At 37.1% G+C, this 19072-nt stretch overlaps 1 protein-coding gene across 6 annotated transcripts in view; it reads left to right on the top strand.

Moving 5' to 3' along the window:
* Positions 1–19072, top strand: part of GRM8 (glutamate metabotropic receptor 8) — a 696364-nt gene that overhangs the window by 305571 nt on the left and 371721 nt on the right. For all 6 annotated transcript variants that reach the window (XM_069461398.1, XM_069461395.1, XM_069461397.1 and 3 more), the window contains 3 exons: positions 9322–9457; positions 9932–10086; positions 11261–11398. In XM_069461398.1, the coding sequence (XP_069317499.1) occupies positions 9322–9457; positions 9932–10086; positions 11261–11398 (429 nt within the window). The remainder of the gene's footprint in view (positions 1–9321; positions 9458–9931; positions 10087–11260; positions 11399–19072) is intronic.

Genomic DNA, 19072 nt, shown 5'->3' with positions numbered 1-19072 from the left:
GAGATCTCAAATCACCCTCCAAAAATAACCCAAATAAGTACAAATGCACACTACACATTAATGAAATTTATTTAAACCTAGTCAAGTGCCCCTTCTCTGTATGCTCCTAACCCCACATTTGCTGATTTGACCTTGTGGAGAATCCTCTTTGTTTTCTTTTCTTTTCTTTCTCAGTTCCAAACATACTTCTGGACTGGTGGTCTACTTGCATATATCCCTTCTTTTTACTTTTGTTCTCTTTCCTCTTCCTTTTCTTCCACATCTTTTCTCACTCTTCCCACTTTCTGGTTTTCCTCTTTTATATTTCTATCTTTCTTTGGCTGAATCTTTCCCATCTACTATACCTATGTCTCCTTAGGCATTTCCAGTTTACAGGAGTGGGAAGAGAAAACACTTCAGAAATTGACTTCTACCCTGTGGTGGGCTTGAGTTTCCCTCTACCTGGAGAGCCTTGTACAGCTGATTCAATGTTCCCCTTGACTGGAATCTCTAGTAAGAGTTATTATTCTATAAACATTGGGGAAGTGAAATTTGATCTTCCTAAAAATAATGTTGTATGTGAATATGACTTGATGAAAGGGAGTTAATTCTGTGTAGGATTTGACTTTAAACAATTTTGATTTTAAACAAATTGCAACTCACATGTATTTTTGAGGAAAAATAAATAATCTGTTGAGGCTCTATTTAATCCTTTCACAATGACCCATTTGGGCAACATTCTCTCAATCTTCAGATGAGGGACAGTGGTACAGAAAGAAAAGTCACATAACTTAGCCAGTGTCACATAGCTAACAGGAGAAGGACAAAGATTTGGAACTAGGAAGTTTGACTCCAGAGATGAGATTCATAATCACCACTTTTTCCTCTGAGAAGACCTTTGAATCTGTGGTGAGTTGTGGCTGAATTAGAGAGCCCAGTATGGATACTGACGCCATGAGTCTGTCCAGGCCCAATCTGCCTCCAGAGTATCAGCATCTCTCTGAGTATGTGTGGAGACAGGCAGGAGAGGGGCTCTCTGTGCCCGTCCTTTTCGTAGTGGATTGTCTCTATTGCCACCTGCAGGGGACATATCAGTTAGCGGCATCTGGCGCATGCCTCTTCTGTACCAGGGATTTCATTCCCTCATTGCATTCCTTTTCACAGTCCCTTTAAGAGTCCGCATGGCATTTGATAGGGGACAAAGTATAAAATGTTTGAGAATGTGAGTGAGAGAGAAAGTGAACATAGATTTAAGTGTGATTTTACTCTTTAATTCATGTTAGTAAAGATAACACTTTTTCTTTACAGTGATATGTGAGATAAATCTTCCCTTTTGCAAAGCACACTTTATGTTGATAAACTTACACAATCTCATCATGCACACTTTCCTGTTAAGTCTAAATTGTACACTACATGAGGAGTGAAAATATTGTTACAGGAGGCGTGATCACACTTTTTTGAACCCTACAACAAATTTTACTCAACTGCCACTAAAGGATCAATTACATTAGGTCAAATTGTTATTCTACTTATGTCTTCAGAAAGGTGGAAAGAAATGATGCCAAGGATATTTAGGGTGGAGAGTACATGTGTTTCTGTTAGCCTTAAAAAAAAAAAAAACACAGTTATTTTGTTTTAAAATTGCTATTACCTGAAGAGACATTCATAAGAAATAAACAATGGTTGACTGATTATATCACATTTTTATTAAATAAAAATAGTCAATTTTAGGCAGATTTACTATAAGCAATATATAATTTAAACCAATCATTTTTAACCAATAGTTTAGTAATTCTCTTTAACAATTGGTAAAATGATAATTTTGTTTGCTTATTTGTTTGTGCACCAAAACCAAAGTATGCCATATAGATCTCATAAGCTATACAACAGAGACTTGATCTGATTAATATAGAACTTAATTTGATAGAAATTATAAAACAACTTGAGTCACTAATAACACTGTAGTCATTTTTTTAAAATCACATTTACTATTCTATACATAGCTTTATAAGTAACTTCATTCTAATAAGTTAATCCTCAATTTCCATCACAGTTGGAAGTTGGTGCTGTGACATTGTTTCTTGTTTTGTTTTTCTCCTACTACATTATTGCCAGAGATTTTTGTCTTAAAAATAAGCAACAACTAAAAACAATTCTTTATCCTTTTAGATTGTTTTAACAAAACTTCTCTATTGAATTAGCATAAAGTTTTATGAGCCTAGCTCTCTTATCTGTGCTGTCTACAATTCCAGTTTTCTCCTGTTCACATAGATTGCCTTTCTTTGTGCAAGAAGATATTTTTGAAGAGTTTTAACTTTAAACAATAAAACCCTATTAATTACTTGAATTGTACTGTTATTTCAGAAAAAGCTATTTTAATTTCCCTATAAATTTTAATTTGTAAATATGGTGAATCACCCTTCAAGATCCTGTCAGTGAAGGACCTGTTGTCCCTACTTTTGGGATTGCTATAGGCAGAGAGCCTTCAGCTCTCAGCTCCTTGAGGGATTGCCCTAGCTACAAAGAGCTACCTTGCCCTAGATCACCTTCTCTCCTTCCCAGAATGGCCCCCTTCCAATGACTGATTGTATTGGTCAGGGTGAAGAGGTTTATTATAAGGTATTGGCTCACACAATCATTGAGCCTAAGAAGTCCCATGATCTGACATCTGCAAGCTGGACACCCAGGAAAGCTGGTGGTGTAGTTTGAAGGCCTGAGAACCAGAAGTACTAAAGGTCAATGTCCCAACTCAAGCAGTCAGGCTGAATTAATTCAACCTTACTCCACATTTTTGTTCTATTCAGGCCCTCAATGGATTGGATGATAACAGCCAACATTAGGGAGGGCCATCTGCTTTACTATTCTGCCAACTCAGGTGCTGATCTCTTCCATAAACACCCTCACAGACACACTCAGAAATGTTTAACCAGCTATCTGGGCAGCCCATGGCCCAGCCAAGTTGACACATAAAATTAACCATCACACTGATTGATGCGGAGGCATAATGGCCTGGACTTCATGACCTGTTTCAAAGCAATTATCAAGGCCATTCTAGCCTCAGAACTCCCTGTGGTGTTGGGAGCCTGTTATTGGGGAACAGCCAGCTAGACTTCTTCTCTGCCAAGTACTGCCTCCTCCTGAGTCCTCCACAGAGTAGATGCCAAGGGCAAATTTCATGCACTTCACATTCCTTCTGAGGGTCTGCTTCCTGGGGAGCCCAACTTGTGAGAGTATTACTTCAATGCTTTAGATTCCAGCTTCTTACTAAGGGAGAGCAAACTTTCAATGAAACAGAACATGTGGTTGTTTCCACATCAGCTTTTGTTTAATAATAGTTACCATTAATACTTTCATAGTTTTTACCATTCTACTAAAGAGTTAAATTCTAATTTCAACCCACATTGTCAAAATACTTATGGACTCCATTTGAAAGGAGACTTGGATTCTTAGGGTAGGAGTTGAAGGATCAGGAGGAACACATAAGTAACTTTTCCTATTCTCTCACCTTAAAATTGCCCCAATCACATTGTGATCATCAACATGAGATAAAAAATGAAATCTAGTCATTTCATTTATTGGTATAGGCAAGTGAGCAAGTATCACATTTCAGAATTTAGGATATTTGATAATATTACATAAGAATGGTAAAGGGTGAAGAACATGATCTGTTGAAAATCCCATGTTTTAGGTCTGCGTGTCAACTATCTCCCCTTTCAGTGTTGTGATGCTGCATGTCTGGTTATGATTATTACTGTTAACAGTGATAATGTGTCACATTTGTAAGGACTTGACCCTTTTTGATTAGATTCTCATAGCATCCCTGGGAGATGGTTATTGTAAACCTCATTATAGAGATGAGGAAACTGAGATATGAAAGACTTGTACAAGGTCACACAGCATCACCCTCAGGTATTCTGACACCAAGTCTCTTTCCTTCCCCACTCTACCACCTGTCTGCACTAGCAAACCAACACATACGAACCTATTACCTCTCATGCCTGAGACATTTGGCCACTCACCAATGAGTCTCAGCTTTCCAAAGGGGTAAACATTCTGAAAAGGCATTGCTTACAAATTTGCTCTTGTATCAGTAACAGCAAGTTATAATAAACTAAGGCTTAAGTGGTTTTCTAATTCATGGCACCCTGATAAAAACTATTTAGGGAGGCTGGTCCCATTTCAGAGACAACTTCCTCTCAATTATCATGGTCTCTCTCTTTGTTTTTTTACTTCTTTAATGACACTTATTTTTAAACATATTTTTAAAAGTCGAGGTTCAGTCATGGAGTTCTAGTTGAAGGAGAGGAACAAAGGTAACAACACAACAAAACAAATTACAATTATTGTTGTTGCAATGCAAAAGTGAATTGGAAGATGAGGGAACTCAGAAAAGTCTTCCTGAGGACATGCATTTACAGAAAAAAAAATGGAAAGTTTTGAAGATAGACTGGCTATATGCTGAAAAGGTTTAAGTCAGTTCTATAATCTGCATGGATTCTAAATACCTTAATTAGGTTCTTAATACTCAGTAGATATACTGTATTTATGTAGCTGTCAACTAGATATATAAAGAAAACCTGCTGGGCTTTTAAAATGTGTCTTTAAATTTGCTTTACCTTATTCATTAATCATTTGCAATCACTAAATTGTAAAGCTACAGGTATAGTCATTCATGTATGGGCAAACTGTTGGAAAAAGTCTTGACTTAGAGTCTGACAGATCTGGCTTTGAACCTGGGTTCCAGCCTCTTGACAGCTGTTGATACCCCTGGTTCTCAGTTTCTTCATAAGAAAGATGGTGATAATACTAACCTTAACCTTAGAGTGCTGCCATTAGGAATAGTAATGATATCATTTAGCAAATGAGACTGGAAAGGAGTAATCGCTTGTGTTGCAGAGTGTACATAAAATCCAATGCGACAAATGATTTTTAAATTATCATTAAATAGTTAATAATCAAAAGGAGAAAAATTACACAGGCTGCAAGGACACTAGACAGGAAATTCTAGAAAATATTCAATTATAAATTTCTTCACACAGCATTTATTAAGCTTTAAAAATTGTAGAACAGAAGCACACCTGCAGAATAGGAAAGTTAGTGTCCCTTCAGTTGTGCACAATTAGTAATCTTTCAGAGTGAGATATGGACAACTAGAAGCAATGGAAAAAATTCTTCGATGAAGGGCAATTCCCTGTTCTCTCACCCACACCAAGAGTTTAAATTAAGACAGAGAGAGGCTCTAAAAAGTAAAGCAACAGACGCTGAGTATTGTATGGAAAACATATTTTTGATTAGGCTTAAATGTTTGACTGGATGTTTTAACCAAATTCTAACAGTATGTAATGACCCTTTTCTTTTATGAAGTCATAGGACTATTTCGGGGGATGACTCATTTGTCATTTATTATTGCATTTTGATATATCTTATGCTATTATCTTTCATTGTTATCTAATTTTACACTCTTGTCAGACTTTCTTATGTGTACGTCTTATTGTTCAATTGTATCCCAACACTACTGAGGATAGGTGATCTTTGAATATCTGTAGCTTCTAAAACATAGTAGACCTGGAGTGCTTATGAACAGATTAACAGTCTGGCTTTTTGACTGATATGAAGATAGAAAGTGTGTATGAGCTTCAGGGCCAAGGAAAGAATTCTAATCTTCTAATTCCAATCACTTGAGAAGTAATCAGTCCACAATTTAATAAAATATCCATAAGGCATCAAATGGCAGAATGCCATGTGGAGCGGTTTCTCCATTAAGTATTTATTCAGCTGAAATAGATTAATTGTACAGTACCTTTTTCCAGGGAAATACAGATTGACCAGGCTGACAAATATGAGGTGAGGCAAAGGAACAGAAAAAAGTGAAATGCATTTGAACTATGTTAAAATCCAACCTAACCAACGCAGCTTTTTATAAACAAAAATGTTCAATAGGTCCTTAGTGAATAAATAAATCAATGAATTCAGAGTAAACTGTATGTTCGGATTGCCTGTTTGCCTCATCTGTAACAGTCTTAATAAAATTTTTCTGAACTTCATTTCTTCTGCCCAAGGAATAAGTAGTAGTCTCAGAATGAAACTCAGGATATAACATGTCTTTAATGGGATGCTTAAGTAATCATGGCAATTTAATTAAAAGGGCAGTCATATTGTGAAACAGCTCTTGTCCCCTAGAGAGTGTTATTTAGTGTGGCATTTCGACAGTTACCTAATGTTTCTACTCATCCATTTGTTTTTTGTTTGTTTGTTTGATTTTTAAAGAAATTATACAGTCTTCAACTTACCTCTATACCTTGTTGCAAAAGTTTTCTTAAAATATGATCACTCCTTTCCATTATCATTACATTTCCCTTCTCTCTCTTTAGATCCAGATTTGCTTTTTCAGTTTGATTTTCCATGTGTACTTTGAAGACAACCTGTCTTGAGTCAAAATTATTCTTTTCTTTCCCTCATCCTCCTGGACTTTCAACTTATTTAATGGTGTCATCATATAATTGGTCATAAAGACCAAATCCTTGCAGTCATACTTAGGAGTTTCCCATTGCTTTGCTGCTTACATCAAATTGGCACAAAGCCTCATTGATTCCAACTCAGATATTCTACCTTAACCCCATCTCCTCCTCCTAGCACTAGTAGCACTGCCTCAGTCAGCATTCCCCATGGCCTGTTCCAATAACCGCCCAGTTGGGCTCATTGCACCTTGTTCCCCCTACTTCAGGTTGCCCTCTACATCAACAGTCTTCACCCATTTTCTTTCCATGAGATGCAATGTTCATACATGAGACATATTCAGAAATAGAAACATTTAGCAAGAAAGTTAAGCACTTTCATTATTCACCATCTTCCACAGGACCAACAGAGTCATGCATGATCTGGCCCCGTCTCCCTCTCCTCTTTGTCTGCCACTCCTCTTTCCCTCATTTAGTGACTCTGCTGGCTCTTTCCTGCCCTCTCCCATGCTCCTCTCTCCCATGTTGTCATTCTTTTGACCTTGACTAAATCACACCACTTTAGTTAGGGCAGCTTTCTCTGAACACTCCTCAATCTAAATTAAATTCTTGTTACAATTATAATTACATTCATCTTCTTCCTCTTCTTCTTCTTCTTCTCCTCTTCCGCCTCTTCATTTATTTATTTTGCATTAAGCCTGGTTTTCCTGCAAGATTTCTATACTTTGTGAAGGCAGAGAGTTTCTTTTATTCACCCTTGTGTCCACAGCCTCTGCACAGTCTCTGGCAGATCCTGGACACTCAGTAAATATTTACTGAAGGAATGACTTGATCATCACAACTCATAGTGGTAGATCAGTAGGTCAGCTAACTCTAGGTAGCAGCATGGCTCAATTTGTGTATTACGGGCAACTCCCACCCCTGAAGAGCATATTGTAAGGTTAGTAAGAGTATTGCTGCTATATGGGGATAATTTTGAATGTTCTCTAACTTTTAAGAAAAATAAGCCTTCAGTACTCCAGCACTGGTTAGTCATATATAACTGTGGTACACATTAAGTCTGATCACAGCACATGGGAAACCTACTCTCTAGCTACCAGACATTTCTTCTTTGTGTGGCTACCTGAGTTCCCTTCCTAAAGCATTAAGCTCATCATGTAATTGTCCTGCTTATGAACTTTTAGTGGGTTCCCATTGTTTTCAGGATAAAGTTCAAATCATTTGATGTCTTAGTTCTTTAGGGCTGCTATAACAAATTATCATAGACTGGGTGGCTTATAAACAACAGAAATTTATTTCTCACAGTGTTGGAAGCTGAAAGTCTGAGATCATGGTGCTAGCATGGTTGGGTTCTGGTAACGACCCACTTCCTGGTTCACGGTGTCTTTGTGCTGTGTCCTCATATGGCAGACTGTGTAAGGGATCTCTCTGGCATCTATTTTATAAAGATACTAATCCCATTCATTAGGAATCCACTCTCATGACCTAATCACCTCCCAACGTGCCCCATCTCTTAATACCTTCACACTGGGGGTTAAGTTCCAACATGTGAACATTCAGCCTATAGAATTTGGCATGTCTAACAAGGTAATTCTCAAGCTGGACCTGGTCATTATTTCCAACTCCAACTTCAACCACCCTTCACCATAGGCCATGCTCAAGCTAGAGTTTCTTATACCTTGGCCTCTACCAGGAATGTCCCACTTTTGTACCCACATGGGAATATGTTTGCTCTTTAAAATCCAGCTCTCTCTGTGCTCCCATTGCATCACATGCCCTGTTAATTCTAAAATTTTATTAAATATTCCATGATAATTTATGAATACCTGTCTCCTAGACTAAATGGTAACTTCTGGATTAGACTGGGCATTCCCAGTGTTGAGCCTAATGGGTAGCATGTAATGGCATCCAATAATGGTTGAATGACAGAATGCATTGTCAATTGTTTGGAAGTAAAAATGCCTTTGCCTACTGAAGCAATGCTATATATGGTGATTTAATTCTCAGGGGACTAAAAAAAGCGTATTTAAACTGTTTGCGATTGAAATTTATTGCTAACAGTGTTTTCTCTTCTAATATCAGAATATGTTATCTGTGTACTTCACTGCAGTTGGGAGAACATTTTTCTTCTCCTCCTAACTCAGCCCAGAGGCAGAATCTTTTCTAAACTTTTCTCTTTCATCTTTCATTACTTTAAAACAGGGAAGGGTGAAAGAAGAGTTACTTCTTTTTTTGTGGTAGTGTTTGTAAAATGGGATTTCTGCCATTTTCATGGTAGAGACATATGTCAACGGAGGGTTTGTATCTTTGGGACTTGCCTGTGTCTCAAATAGTCTTGAAGCTACTTGTTTCATAACACATCATTATGTTGATACATGAGAATATTGTTGCAATAAAATTAACTTTAAAGAAGGACTACTAATAAATTAAAGTAGCAAAAGGACCTTGCTGCTTAATAGGGATCTCAACTATAAGATATACTCATACTTTTTATTAATTCTGTTGCTTGTTTTTTAGCTTGTATTATGTAAATCAAAACAGCCCTTCCTCCTTCCACTCCTTGACTCTTATCACACATTTTGTACACCTTGATTTTCTTCCATACATCCACAGAAATAATATTTAAAATTGGTAAAAAAAAAAAAAAAAAAAAAACAAACCAAAAAACCCAAATCCAGGTATGTTTAAGTAACTGATGTCATTGAGTTGGTGAATATATTATAATGCAAACAATGTGATTGCTTTTAATAGGTGACAGTGACATATATTTTGAGAAACAATATTCTGTACTGAATCATGTGCTTTTATGAAGTACTTAACCTCATTAAGTTTGTTAATTAAATAAGTGCTTTTTCTGAATCACCTTTTTTTTTTTTTTTTTAAATAGGTGGTGTTTGCATTGCTCAGTCACAAAAAATTCCACGTGAACCAAGACCTGGAGAATTTGAAAAAATTATCAAACGCCTGCTAGAAACACCTAATGCTCGAGCAGTAATTATGTTTGCCAACGAGGATGACATCAGGTGCTGATTACTTTTTTTCTGTATGTGGGATCATATTTGTGGCCCACATCCTTTTAAAAACATATTTCATGTTCAATGTAAAATCTTGTGAAATTTCACAGGAATTGCAAAATCCCCCTGCAATTACAGACTGCCTTCTGCTGCATAGACACAGCAGCGTTCTGCTAAATAGTTTCTAAATCTGAAATGCCTATAGAGTAAAACCTGGGGACTGAATGAGATGAGAAAAATAAGGGTGATCGACAGAATGATGTGAATGAGGTTAAGGATAAGGATAATTAACATGTGCTGGAGTCAGTCTCTGCTATATTTCCTTTAGGAGATGATAAGACTCAGGCAGTTAGAATGATTGTCTAATTGTTCAACAGTGACTTGCTGAATGTATGTAATAACTTCATAAAGCCAGTCATAACATTGATAATTGTGGTGTTTTTTAATAAATATAATATGCTTTACTTCATTTTATTCCTATAGGAGGATATTGGAAGCAGCAAAAAAATTAAACCAGAGTGGACATTTTCTCTGGATTGGCTCAGATAGTTGGGGATCTAAAATAGCACCTGTCTATCAGCAGGAGGAGATTGCAGAAGGGGCTGTGACAATTTTGCCCAAAAGAGCATCAATTGATGGTAAGGAAGCACCATAGAGAATTCCTTTTGTTCCAGTTGAATCAAAACTCAAACGTAAACTAGAGTATTGAATATGATGAAATGCAGCCATTATTGATGACTCTGGATAGAATTTTTAGCTTTGTTGTCAGAATTTTCAAGATCAGCCTATATTCCAGCATATTTTATATATATATATATGTACATATATATATTTGTGTGTGTATGTATAAGTATGTATGTGTATATATATATATGTGCATGAGTATGTGTATATATACTCTTTTCTATATAAATAGGAAAGAGTACCCATTTGATTTTTCTTTTAAGAAAGAGAACCACAGTTAGTCTTGGTAATTTGTATGATTTTAGTAATTGCACTTTGAGTTTCCATATTTTCATGGGCATACATGATATTTATAGCATTGTTGAGGGGAAAATGCTTGATTTATTGAAAATGAATACATGAGGCTGGGCTGATCCTATAGATAAATAAATGCATCAGAAAAGATTTGGAGCATTCCTATAAGGCAGTCTGTCTTCAAAGTATCTTTTCTAATGGTCTTGATGGTGACTGAAATTACTACCTTTAACATTATCCATTGAAGTAAGGCATTATTTCCAGGTGGTTTCCTTTCAATGAGGTGGTTACCTGAGCTGACTGACACTTTAACCTTATTACCCATGACTCCACATGATTACATTAACACTGATTGCTTTATTGAATTAGCTAAAAATGGAACATATAGGAGAGATAAATTTTGAGGCTGGTGGAAACATAATTAAGTCTGGGTCATTGATCCATGCCGGGAGAGAAAGAAAAGAATTATAAAAGTCTGAATTGGGTCCTGTATATTCAGGATTCAGCATGAGGTCACTGGTTGCTGCCCTGGGAGATGTTGATTAGAGGAGAAGTTATAAGCATGACACTGACACTAGGCCTTCCTGTTCTACTCATTCCTAGAGCCAGGTGCCTGAATGGTGGGGATGAGGATGGGGGAGATATTATCCACTCACTCTCCTTGGCTTTTGCCATAAGAGAAGCCTCATTTCTGTGCTGCTCTCTCTCCCTCATTTGTTACATGGTTTTTTTTTTTTTTTCTTTTATGAAATGATCCCCCATTCAAAAGTTCTGGCAGTATTTGGTTTTGATTTTGAAAGAATATTAAAATTATACCTTTCTTTTTAAAAATAGGATTTGATCGATACTTTAGAAGCCGGACTCTTGCCAATAATCGAAGAAATGTGTGGTTTGCAGAATTTTGGGAGGAGAATTTTGGATGCAAGTTAGGATCACATGGAAAAAGAAACAGTCATATAAAGAAATGCACAGGTAACCACTAAAATGTTTTCCTTGATGCATTTATTTAAGCATTACCTGATAAGTGACGTTTTTCTATGTGGATAATGATGAGGGTATCTTCTATTTTCTTGTGTCTCTTGTTATAGTTTTTCACTCACTAGGTCTGAGCATACACTGATCATTAAACAAACATAGATTTGTTCATTAGTTCTTACGATTGGATCAACAAGTATTTATTAAACATATACCATGTGAGCAGCCCTGGGGTATTTTAATTCTATTTGAAAATAATTTATTGAATGTTTACTTTGGGAAAAACACTATTAGGTTTGATGAATATAGACAAATAAGTAAGACATGATATTGTTCTCTGGAAGTTCAAAATGTAGTACCATAATAAGTTGCTATAAGACAGTATTTTTCAGCTATTTCGATCTATGTCTCCTATAATGCTGTTATTTTCTATATTCTGCATAGCAGCTGTCCTAGAACATCTATGATTTTTTTATGCTTTGCTTTCTATAGCTTGTGGTTAAAAATAATAATGGTTTTGAATGTGCATTTTTGAATGCATGGGTAAAACTGTATTTTTTTGGAGATAACATGATTGTGTATACAGAAAGAAACAACTATAAAGTTTATAAAATTACTTAGAACCTAAGGAGTAAATTTAGCAAGTTCACAGATATGAGGTCAATATAAACATCCATTTTTACTATATATATTAGAAAATAGCACATAGAAAATGGAATTTAAGAATACTGTTTATTGCAGGATCAAAAATCATAAAATATTAAGGCTAATTTTAATAAATATGCATAAATCCTCTACACTGAAGACTACACAACTTGAATGTGTGTTTTATAAGCGATTTACTCCTTCCTCGAGTGCCCCTCCTCCATTATTTTGATGTGTCCTCCTTTACCTCCACCTCACTGTTTTTGGAAATAGCTGCTCAAATAAAAGATTGAATACCCTAAATGCTAGCGCAGACATATAAACAGAGAGAGGATGAGGATGTGAAAATGGGTGTCCCACTCAGGAGAAATCTGCCTTCAGGTTTCCTGTGTGCCAGCCACCATTCCAGGAGCTGGGATGGGTGAAGAGAGACAGGATTCGCTTTCTCTGGGCTTACATTTGAGTGTGAGGAGACAGACACTGCATAAGTAAACCTGCAACTGAACAGACACGTCCAGACCCTGGGATGTGCTTAGGAGAAATGTAAGAGTGAAGATGAAGGAGTGACCGGGGGATTGAGAGGGAGAGCAGCGATTAGATTGTGTGATCCCTGGTACGCTTCACTGAGGAGGTGACATTTGAGATGAAACCTGGAAGACAAGAAGCTGTCAGCCATGTGAAGATATGACAGTCATTCATTCCAGGATCTAGGGCCAGGTGAGCCTCTTTTGTTCAGGGAGGCTGGTGCGAGGGTGAGCACTGTGAGTGAGAGGGAGATCCAGGACAGATAGGCTAAAGTATTATTAATAATATTCTGGAGTCAGGTCATGCATGATCTTGAAGTCCTTTCTAGAAGTTCCAGAGTTGAGGAATTTGGGCTGTATCCTTCCTGTGGGACAGACAAACTTGAGACTTTTCATCCAGAGACTTATGCACATACCTGGTTCAAGAAGATGATTCTGGCAGAAGTGTGAGAAGGATTGGGGTTCAAGGGAGAAAAAGGAGGCAGGTCAGTCAGGACTTGTCCAGTATCCTGAGGATGGATAGTCATGGCCTAAACAAGGGTGAGTTAGGGATGGTACACACTATATAGATGCTCTAGTAGGTAGTATTCATAGTATACTGAGTGGTTAATGTTGGGGGTGGGGAGGATAAGTGACAGAAGACTCTAAATGTTAGATTTCTATCTGTGAAGTCTAGGAGAATGGTGATGTATTAATAATTAATTAACAGAGGAAAAACAAAAGAATGGTAGATGTTTGGGGACTAACTTTAATTTGGTTCTGAGATAGCCCCCATGGAACAGTACAGCAGGTACAGCAGGTACAACTGTACAGCATAAAGCCTGGGACCTCACAGAGAGTTCACTAAAAATTCAAATTAGGGGTTCCTGGAAACTTGGAAGTTAAAGACAAAGGCAGAGATACAATTGCCATAGGAGACTGAGAAAAGATGAGGAGTGGTGACTCAGGACTCAAGGGGAGGAGCCAAGAAAGGACACTGAGAAGGATGGGTTTGGGGGAAGATGATGAACTCAGAGTCAAGCTGTCTCAGTCTCCAGGAGAGAAGACTGGTACCTGTGGTTCCCGTGCTACAGAGGTGTGGCTGAGGGACAAGAAGTGTGCCAGAGAGATCGAATTGTGAGAGGTTGAGAGAGAACAGAATAGAGGAAGAAGAGGAAAGGATGCTGTTCCAAGAAGTGTGGCAAAGAAAGAAAGTAGTTATGGTGGGAGAGCTTGAATAAGAATCAGGGGAGGAGATTTATTTAGGATAGGGCATGTGTACTAATATGTTTTCAGATAAAAGAGAAGGACTAACTAGAGAAAGAGAGATTAAATGTGAAGTAGGATCTTGATGGAAACTTTAAGGTGAGGCATTGAGAGAGCAGTGTTACCTTTAAATAATGTGATTTAGTTGGGGAAAAAAGATACTCACATATACATAATCAGAGGGAAAAGATCTGTGATTAAATGCTAAAATTGGATATAGAGATTAAGGAAGTTCAGCAAATATATGACTGTAAGTTCATGTTGTAAAATCCAAAGCTTGGTGGAGGAAGTGAGTATGATAACAAGAAGGATTTGGGAAATAACATTTAAAAAGAGGATTAGCAGGACAAAGGCATAGAGTAAGATGTGGCATGGTGAGGTGTGGACCGGTGGAAAAGTCCAGCTCAGTGTAGGGAAGGATACCTGTCAAGGAACAGTGGGAAATAGAGAGGGGCCGGTTTATAGAAGGGCTTGAAAGGACAGTTTATATGCAGAGCAACTTATGTGTTTTTCATTGAGGTATGTTTTATACTGAGCTTAACTCTGAGTGCTGAATGTTATTGTTTTGTCTTCTACAAATTCATATCCTGTTGTTTAGACTGTATTAGTGGAAATCTACCAATTAATGAAACGGATAAACTTGTAATATATATGTATATCATATATACATATGTATACACAGACACATACAAACACACATATATAAAACTGATAGGAAATTTGTTATCAAATAATCACATAACTCTTTAATGGACTGTTTTCAGAATAACTAGTTACTCTAAACTCATGTTTTCTTAGTAAGTTGAGGTATGTAGCTGTCCTTTTAGCTTCTATAGATGGTCTATATTAGACACTTATTTCAGCCATAAATACTGAACTGGTTTGCCATAGAATCCAGATTTGGTGGCATGTCTGCTTCAGACTCCTTTGATTTACTGGGTGTTGCTAAAATTGTAACAATTTGTCCAATTGGAGATATTTCTAGTGCAATGAAAATGGTGTTTACTCCAAGTGCTAGGGCAAATTCACCCTCTGGGAACCGGGTCAGTAAACAGATTTTCATTCAAATCCCGTTGTGGGTGATACCAAAATAACTTGTCTCTGGGAAGAAAACAAACAAATAATGAAATGTTCTAACTTAATTTTTTAAAAACAGTAACATATGAAAGTTTCCAGATGGTGAGAGAAGACTTTTGTGTTCCAAATTACCATAACACCCAGTTTTCATCTCTGTTTTAGGGGAGGAGGGAAGTTGATCTAGCATGTTTGTGGTCAGATGTACTTAGAAGGAAACATTTACAGGACATTCATGAGTAGAGGTGTTTGAACATTGTTTTAAACTTTGACCTTAAAAATTTCACGTTTTAACCATCTGCAAGTCAAAAAGTTAAGGAACTTTCTGAAAGCAGAATATCTACAAGGCTCTTTTTGCATGTTTAGAGCATCATTTATGGGTTATATGGTGTTGAGTAAAATTTTACATTAGGTGATGATAATCTATGAACATAATTATTTGCTTCCATTGGGGGCAATATTGGCATTGTATTTACATGGATAAAAGAGTGCTTCCCAGCAGGGTAGGGCTTCTATCTGATCAGTCTTCAAGCAGTGGGGGGCATCCTCTTCCTAAAATTTACTCAGTTCAAATAGTTTTCTGTGATAATTTTCCCCCTTAGAATCTCAGGAAAGCTTTCACAAAGATGTGATATTGCTGCTAACTTTTGATTTGCTGGCCGAATTCCAAGTGAGGTAATTCCTACCATGCACTTAGCTATTTATGTAGTTACTATTGCTTCTGAGAGCTGCTGAGTTCTGAAAGCTACTACTACTTAATCCTACTTAAAATTCTCTTTGTCCTTTCAAGTATAAAAAGGACTTTTATACTTGTTATCAGTGGTGATGGGTACTATTTTATAGGCATTTATCTGACCTTTCCCTCCGTTCCTCCCTCCCTCATTGTACTCTCAGCCTTAATGCCTTTCCACTCTCCAAAACCCAGACACCTAAAGACTCTCTTGAGAATTGCGTTTTCATCCTCTCCATGTCTTTACACGTTTTTCACACACCTATTTCCCCACTCCAGCCTCTGTCTCAATTCCTCTTCCACTGCTTCCGTTCATCACCCCTTTTTTTCACTTTTCTATCTTTCCTCTTATCAGTCCCTTACTTGATGTTGTTTTGTCCAGCAATATTCTAACTTGGCAGTGGAGAGCTTTTCTTCAGAGGTTTTGCTTGACTTTTTAAATGACTGTCATTCTGATTTCTTGTCTTCTATAGTGAGGACCCAGCAGTGAATATTGCAGGGAACCTCTTTGCTCATCCTGTCTTTGCCTTCATTTCTCCATCATGAATTGTAAATAGCTCCGCCCTTATCAAAATGGATCTCTTGACCAACCGAATAAATCCAATCGGTGGTTTGCTGTACTATCTTAAAGTCTACCTCTGTTTCATTCATCCATTTATTCATTCATCATTCACCCACTTGTTCATTCATTTTGAACAGCCCAGCATGTGCCAGGTACCGTGCCACACGTCCAGAGACAAACAGCAACCCTCAAGGAGCTCACAAAGGCATACACGCTATCTTATTGAATTTGAAATGCTTTCTTTGTCTATTGGGTTTTAATCCTCAGCCAGGAGGCTGGGGCACTGCTGCTTAGCCTGAATGCAGCTGACACTCAGATACTAAATGGTGGTGAGCATATGCTACACGAAATGGCCTATTGATTCTTATTTATGATGATAGAAATAGCGGTAATGGAAAAAGCAATGCACAAATATGTTTCTTCCCACAAACAAGCAATTCTGTCAGTGAACCAAATAGCAGGCTCAATAATTAGCTCCCTGAAAGGCCTGTCAGTTTATTTTGTAGTTCCAGAGTAACTAGGTAACTTCTCAGGTGTAACTACCTCTCAGCAGTCCTCTGTTGGTTTGGAGAGGCTGTGGCGGGTGGAAGCTCTGCCCCATTCACCCGGCCCAGGACTAAGGACTCAGGACTCATGGAGACCACATGAATGAATTAGGTAGTTATCAAGGAGGATGGATTTACACAATTTGATTTGGTGATTCAGAATGGAAGAAAACTGAGATAATCTTTCCTGAATTAAAATGTATCCTGCCATCCCCATTTGTCCCCTTGCCTTGAGTAAAACTCTGTCAGGGAGAATTTCTTGACATTTGCACTACGAGGTGCCCATTGGCCCATATGCTCCTGTTCTTGGCAAGTAAAATAGCAGAAATCCCAGAATGACTTATTTATGCCATTTCTGAGATTTCATATTGAATTTCAATAAATGAGATGACAAAACAAGCATTGATTTCAGGCATACTAGATTTCAGAATTTAGAGCTAGGGTGTAAAATCAAAATCATTTTCTTATTTTCTACATGAAGAAACTGGAACCCAGGGAAATAAAATGAATTGAAAAAAATCACAGTGTTAGTCTCATAGCTGCAACTGGAATCCTGGCCTTTTTATTTGAATTTGTCCTTGACATTTATAGCCTCCATTTATTTTATTATTTACTTATTTTAGAATTTTTACCACATAGATGAAAAGTATTTTTTTTTGCTCTTTATGATACTTTATGTATGATGAAATGTATTGTGGAATTTTAATCACCAGCTATAAAGTGAAACAAAAATAACATATTGGTTATTACCTAATCTTACATAAAGTAGTAAATATTTTAATATTCTTCATATTGATTTTTCCATGATATATGTAGTTTTTGCTAGTGGGTCTTGAAGAGCATAAACCTTTTTGTCCAGGTTCCTGCCCCCTTGCCATTGATAAGAGTAGACTTAGGACTACATTAACAAAACAAATAGGAGAAACTATCCACTAGAACCTTCTATAGCTTTAGGTCCAGTGACACTGAATTACAGCAATTTACTTTGCCAGATCACAGTTAGTTCACTCATTTAGTCATTCCCTTGAAGAAAAACAAATCCCACCTATTTTAAAGCAGTAAAGGAGGCACTATAATGTGTAACAGCATTTCTAGAGCTTTAGTGTGCACACGAATCACCTGAGCACCTTGTTAAAATGCAGATTTTAATTTTGTAGTTCTAGGGGAAAGCATTCTACATTTCTGACCAGTTCTGGGTGACACAGATGCTGGTGAGCTCTGGGCTACACTTTGAGTAACAGTGGATATAAGAGTTAGTTTATAGTGATAGCAACAGCACCTGAAGCTTAATTAGCAGAGTCAATATTCGACTGTGCTAAAGATTACTGATAAACTCAAGGTATCTTACAGAAGATTGTCTAAATTAGGCTTTAAATATAAATTTTCAAATGTAAAAATATGCAATCGCTAGCCTGTGTTTTACATACTAACTTCAATAAGCATTTAGATCAGTGAAGTGTGAAGACACAGTAATGTGTGTGTGTGTGTGTGTGTGTGTGTTTTCTCATTAGGAAATTTGAAAGTGGGAAGCTCAATTACTAAATTTAAAGAAATGTACACAGATGCACCTGTATCTGAAATCTGCAGAGCAGATTGCAAAGTTTGCTATGTCAGGAACCAAAAATATTCTGAAAACTTAAAAAACTGTACTGTCAGTCATAAATGCACAGAGTAAAGAAGCTGGAGAGGTCCATAGAGATTATTTAGCTCAATTCATTTTTCAGAAAAGGAGTTGAGGCCCATCTGGCCTAAGTTAGTTGTCTGAAGCCCTGTAGCTACCTAAAGATAATAGTAGTACTGAAATCTGATTTGATATTTGATTCTTCCTTGACCCTTGTCTGCTCTGAAGGCCTTTCCCAAAATGAGGCCGAGTTGCACTGACCCATTCCACAATTTTTCCTGGTATAGTGGCCTGAATGTTTTTTCAATGGGCATCTAAGGTTAAGTATTCCCTCTTTGTGAAGCTCCCTGACTACTAAAAGGGTCAAGTTGATGCTTTTGGTCTGAAACACTAGTTCTACTGAAATTGTGAAAGCAATTAGAGTAAACTTCAAGGACACGTAAATGCTCACATTTTTTCAGACAATAACTTAAAACAGAAAAATGCCCATCCTACAGAGCAAAAATGAATTCAGGAGTCTAGAAATCCTTTTCTGCAAAGCACACAATAGGCTTTGGCATTAGGTTGATTGATTAGAAGTTGAGTGTATCTGGATAAACATACTGTAGGACACAGAAATGGAAAAGAGAACATGGGAAAACAGGTGACAGTTCAGAATTTTTGAGAACTAATTATTTACAAAAACATAGTAAGGCTTGGTACAGTGAGGATGAGAGAGGGCATTA

The sequence above is a fragment of the Eulemur rufifrons genome, chromosome 29, assembly GCF_041146395.1.
Source record: "Eulemur rufifrons isolate Redbay chromosome 29, OSU_ERuf_1, whole genome shotgun sequence".
In the NCBI taxonomy this organism is placed as follows: Eukaryota; Metazoa; Chordata; class Mammalia; order Primates; family Lemuridae; genus Eulemur; species Eulemur rufifrons.
This window is presented reverse-complemented; position numbering and strand designations above follow the sequence as displayed.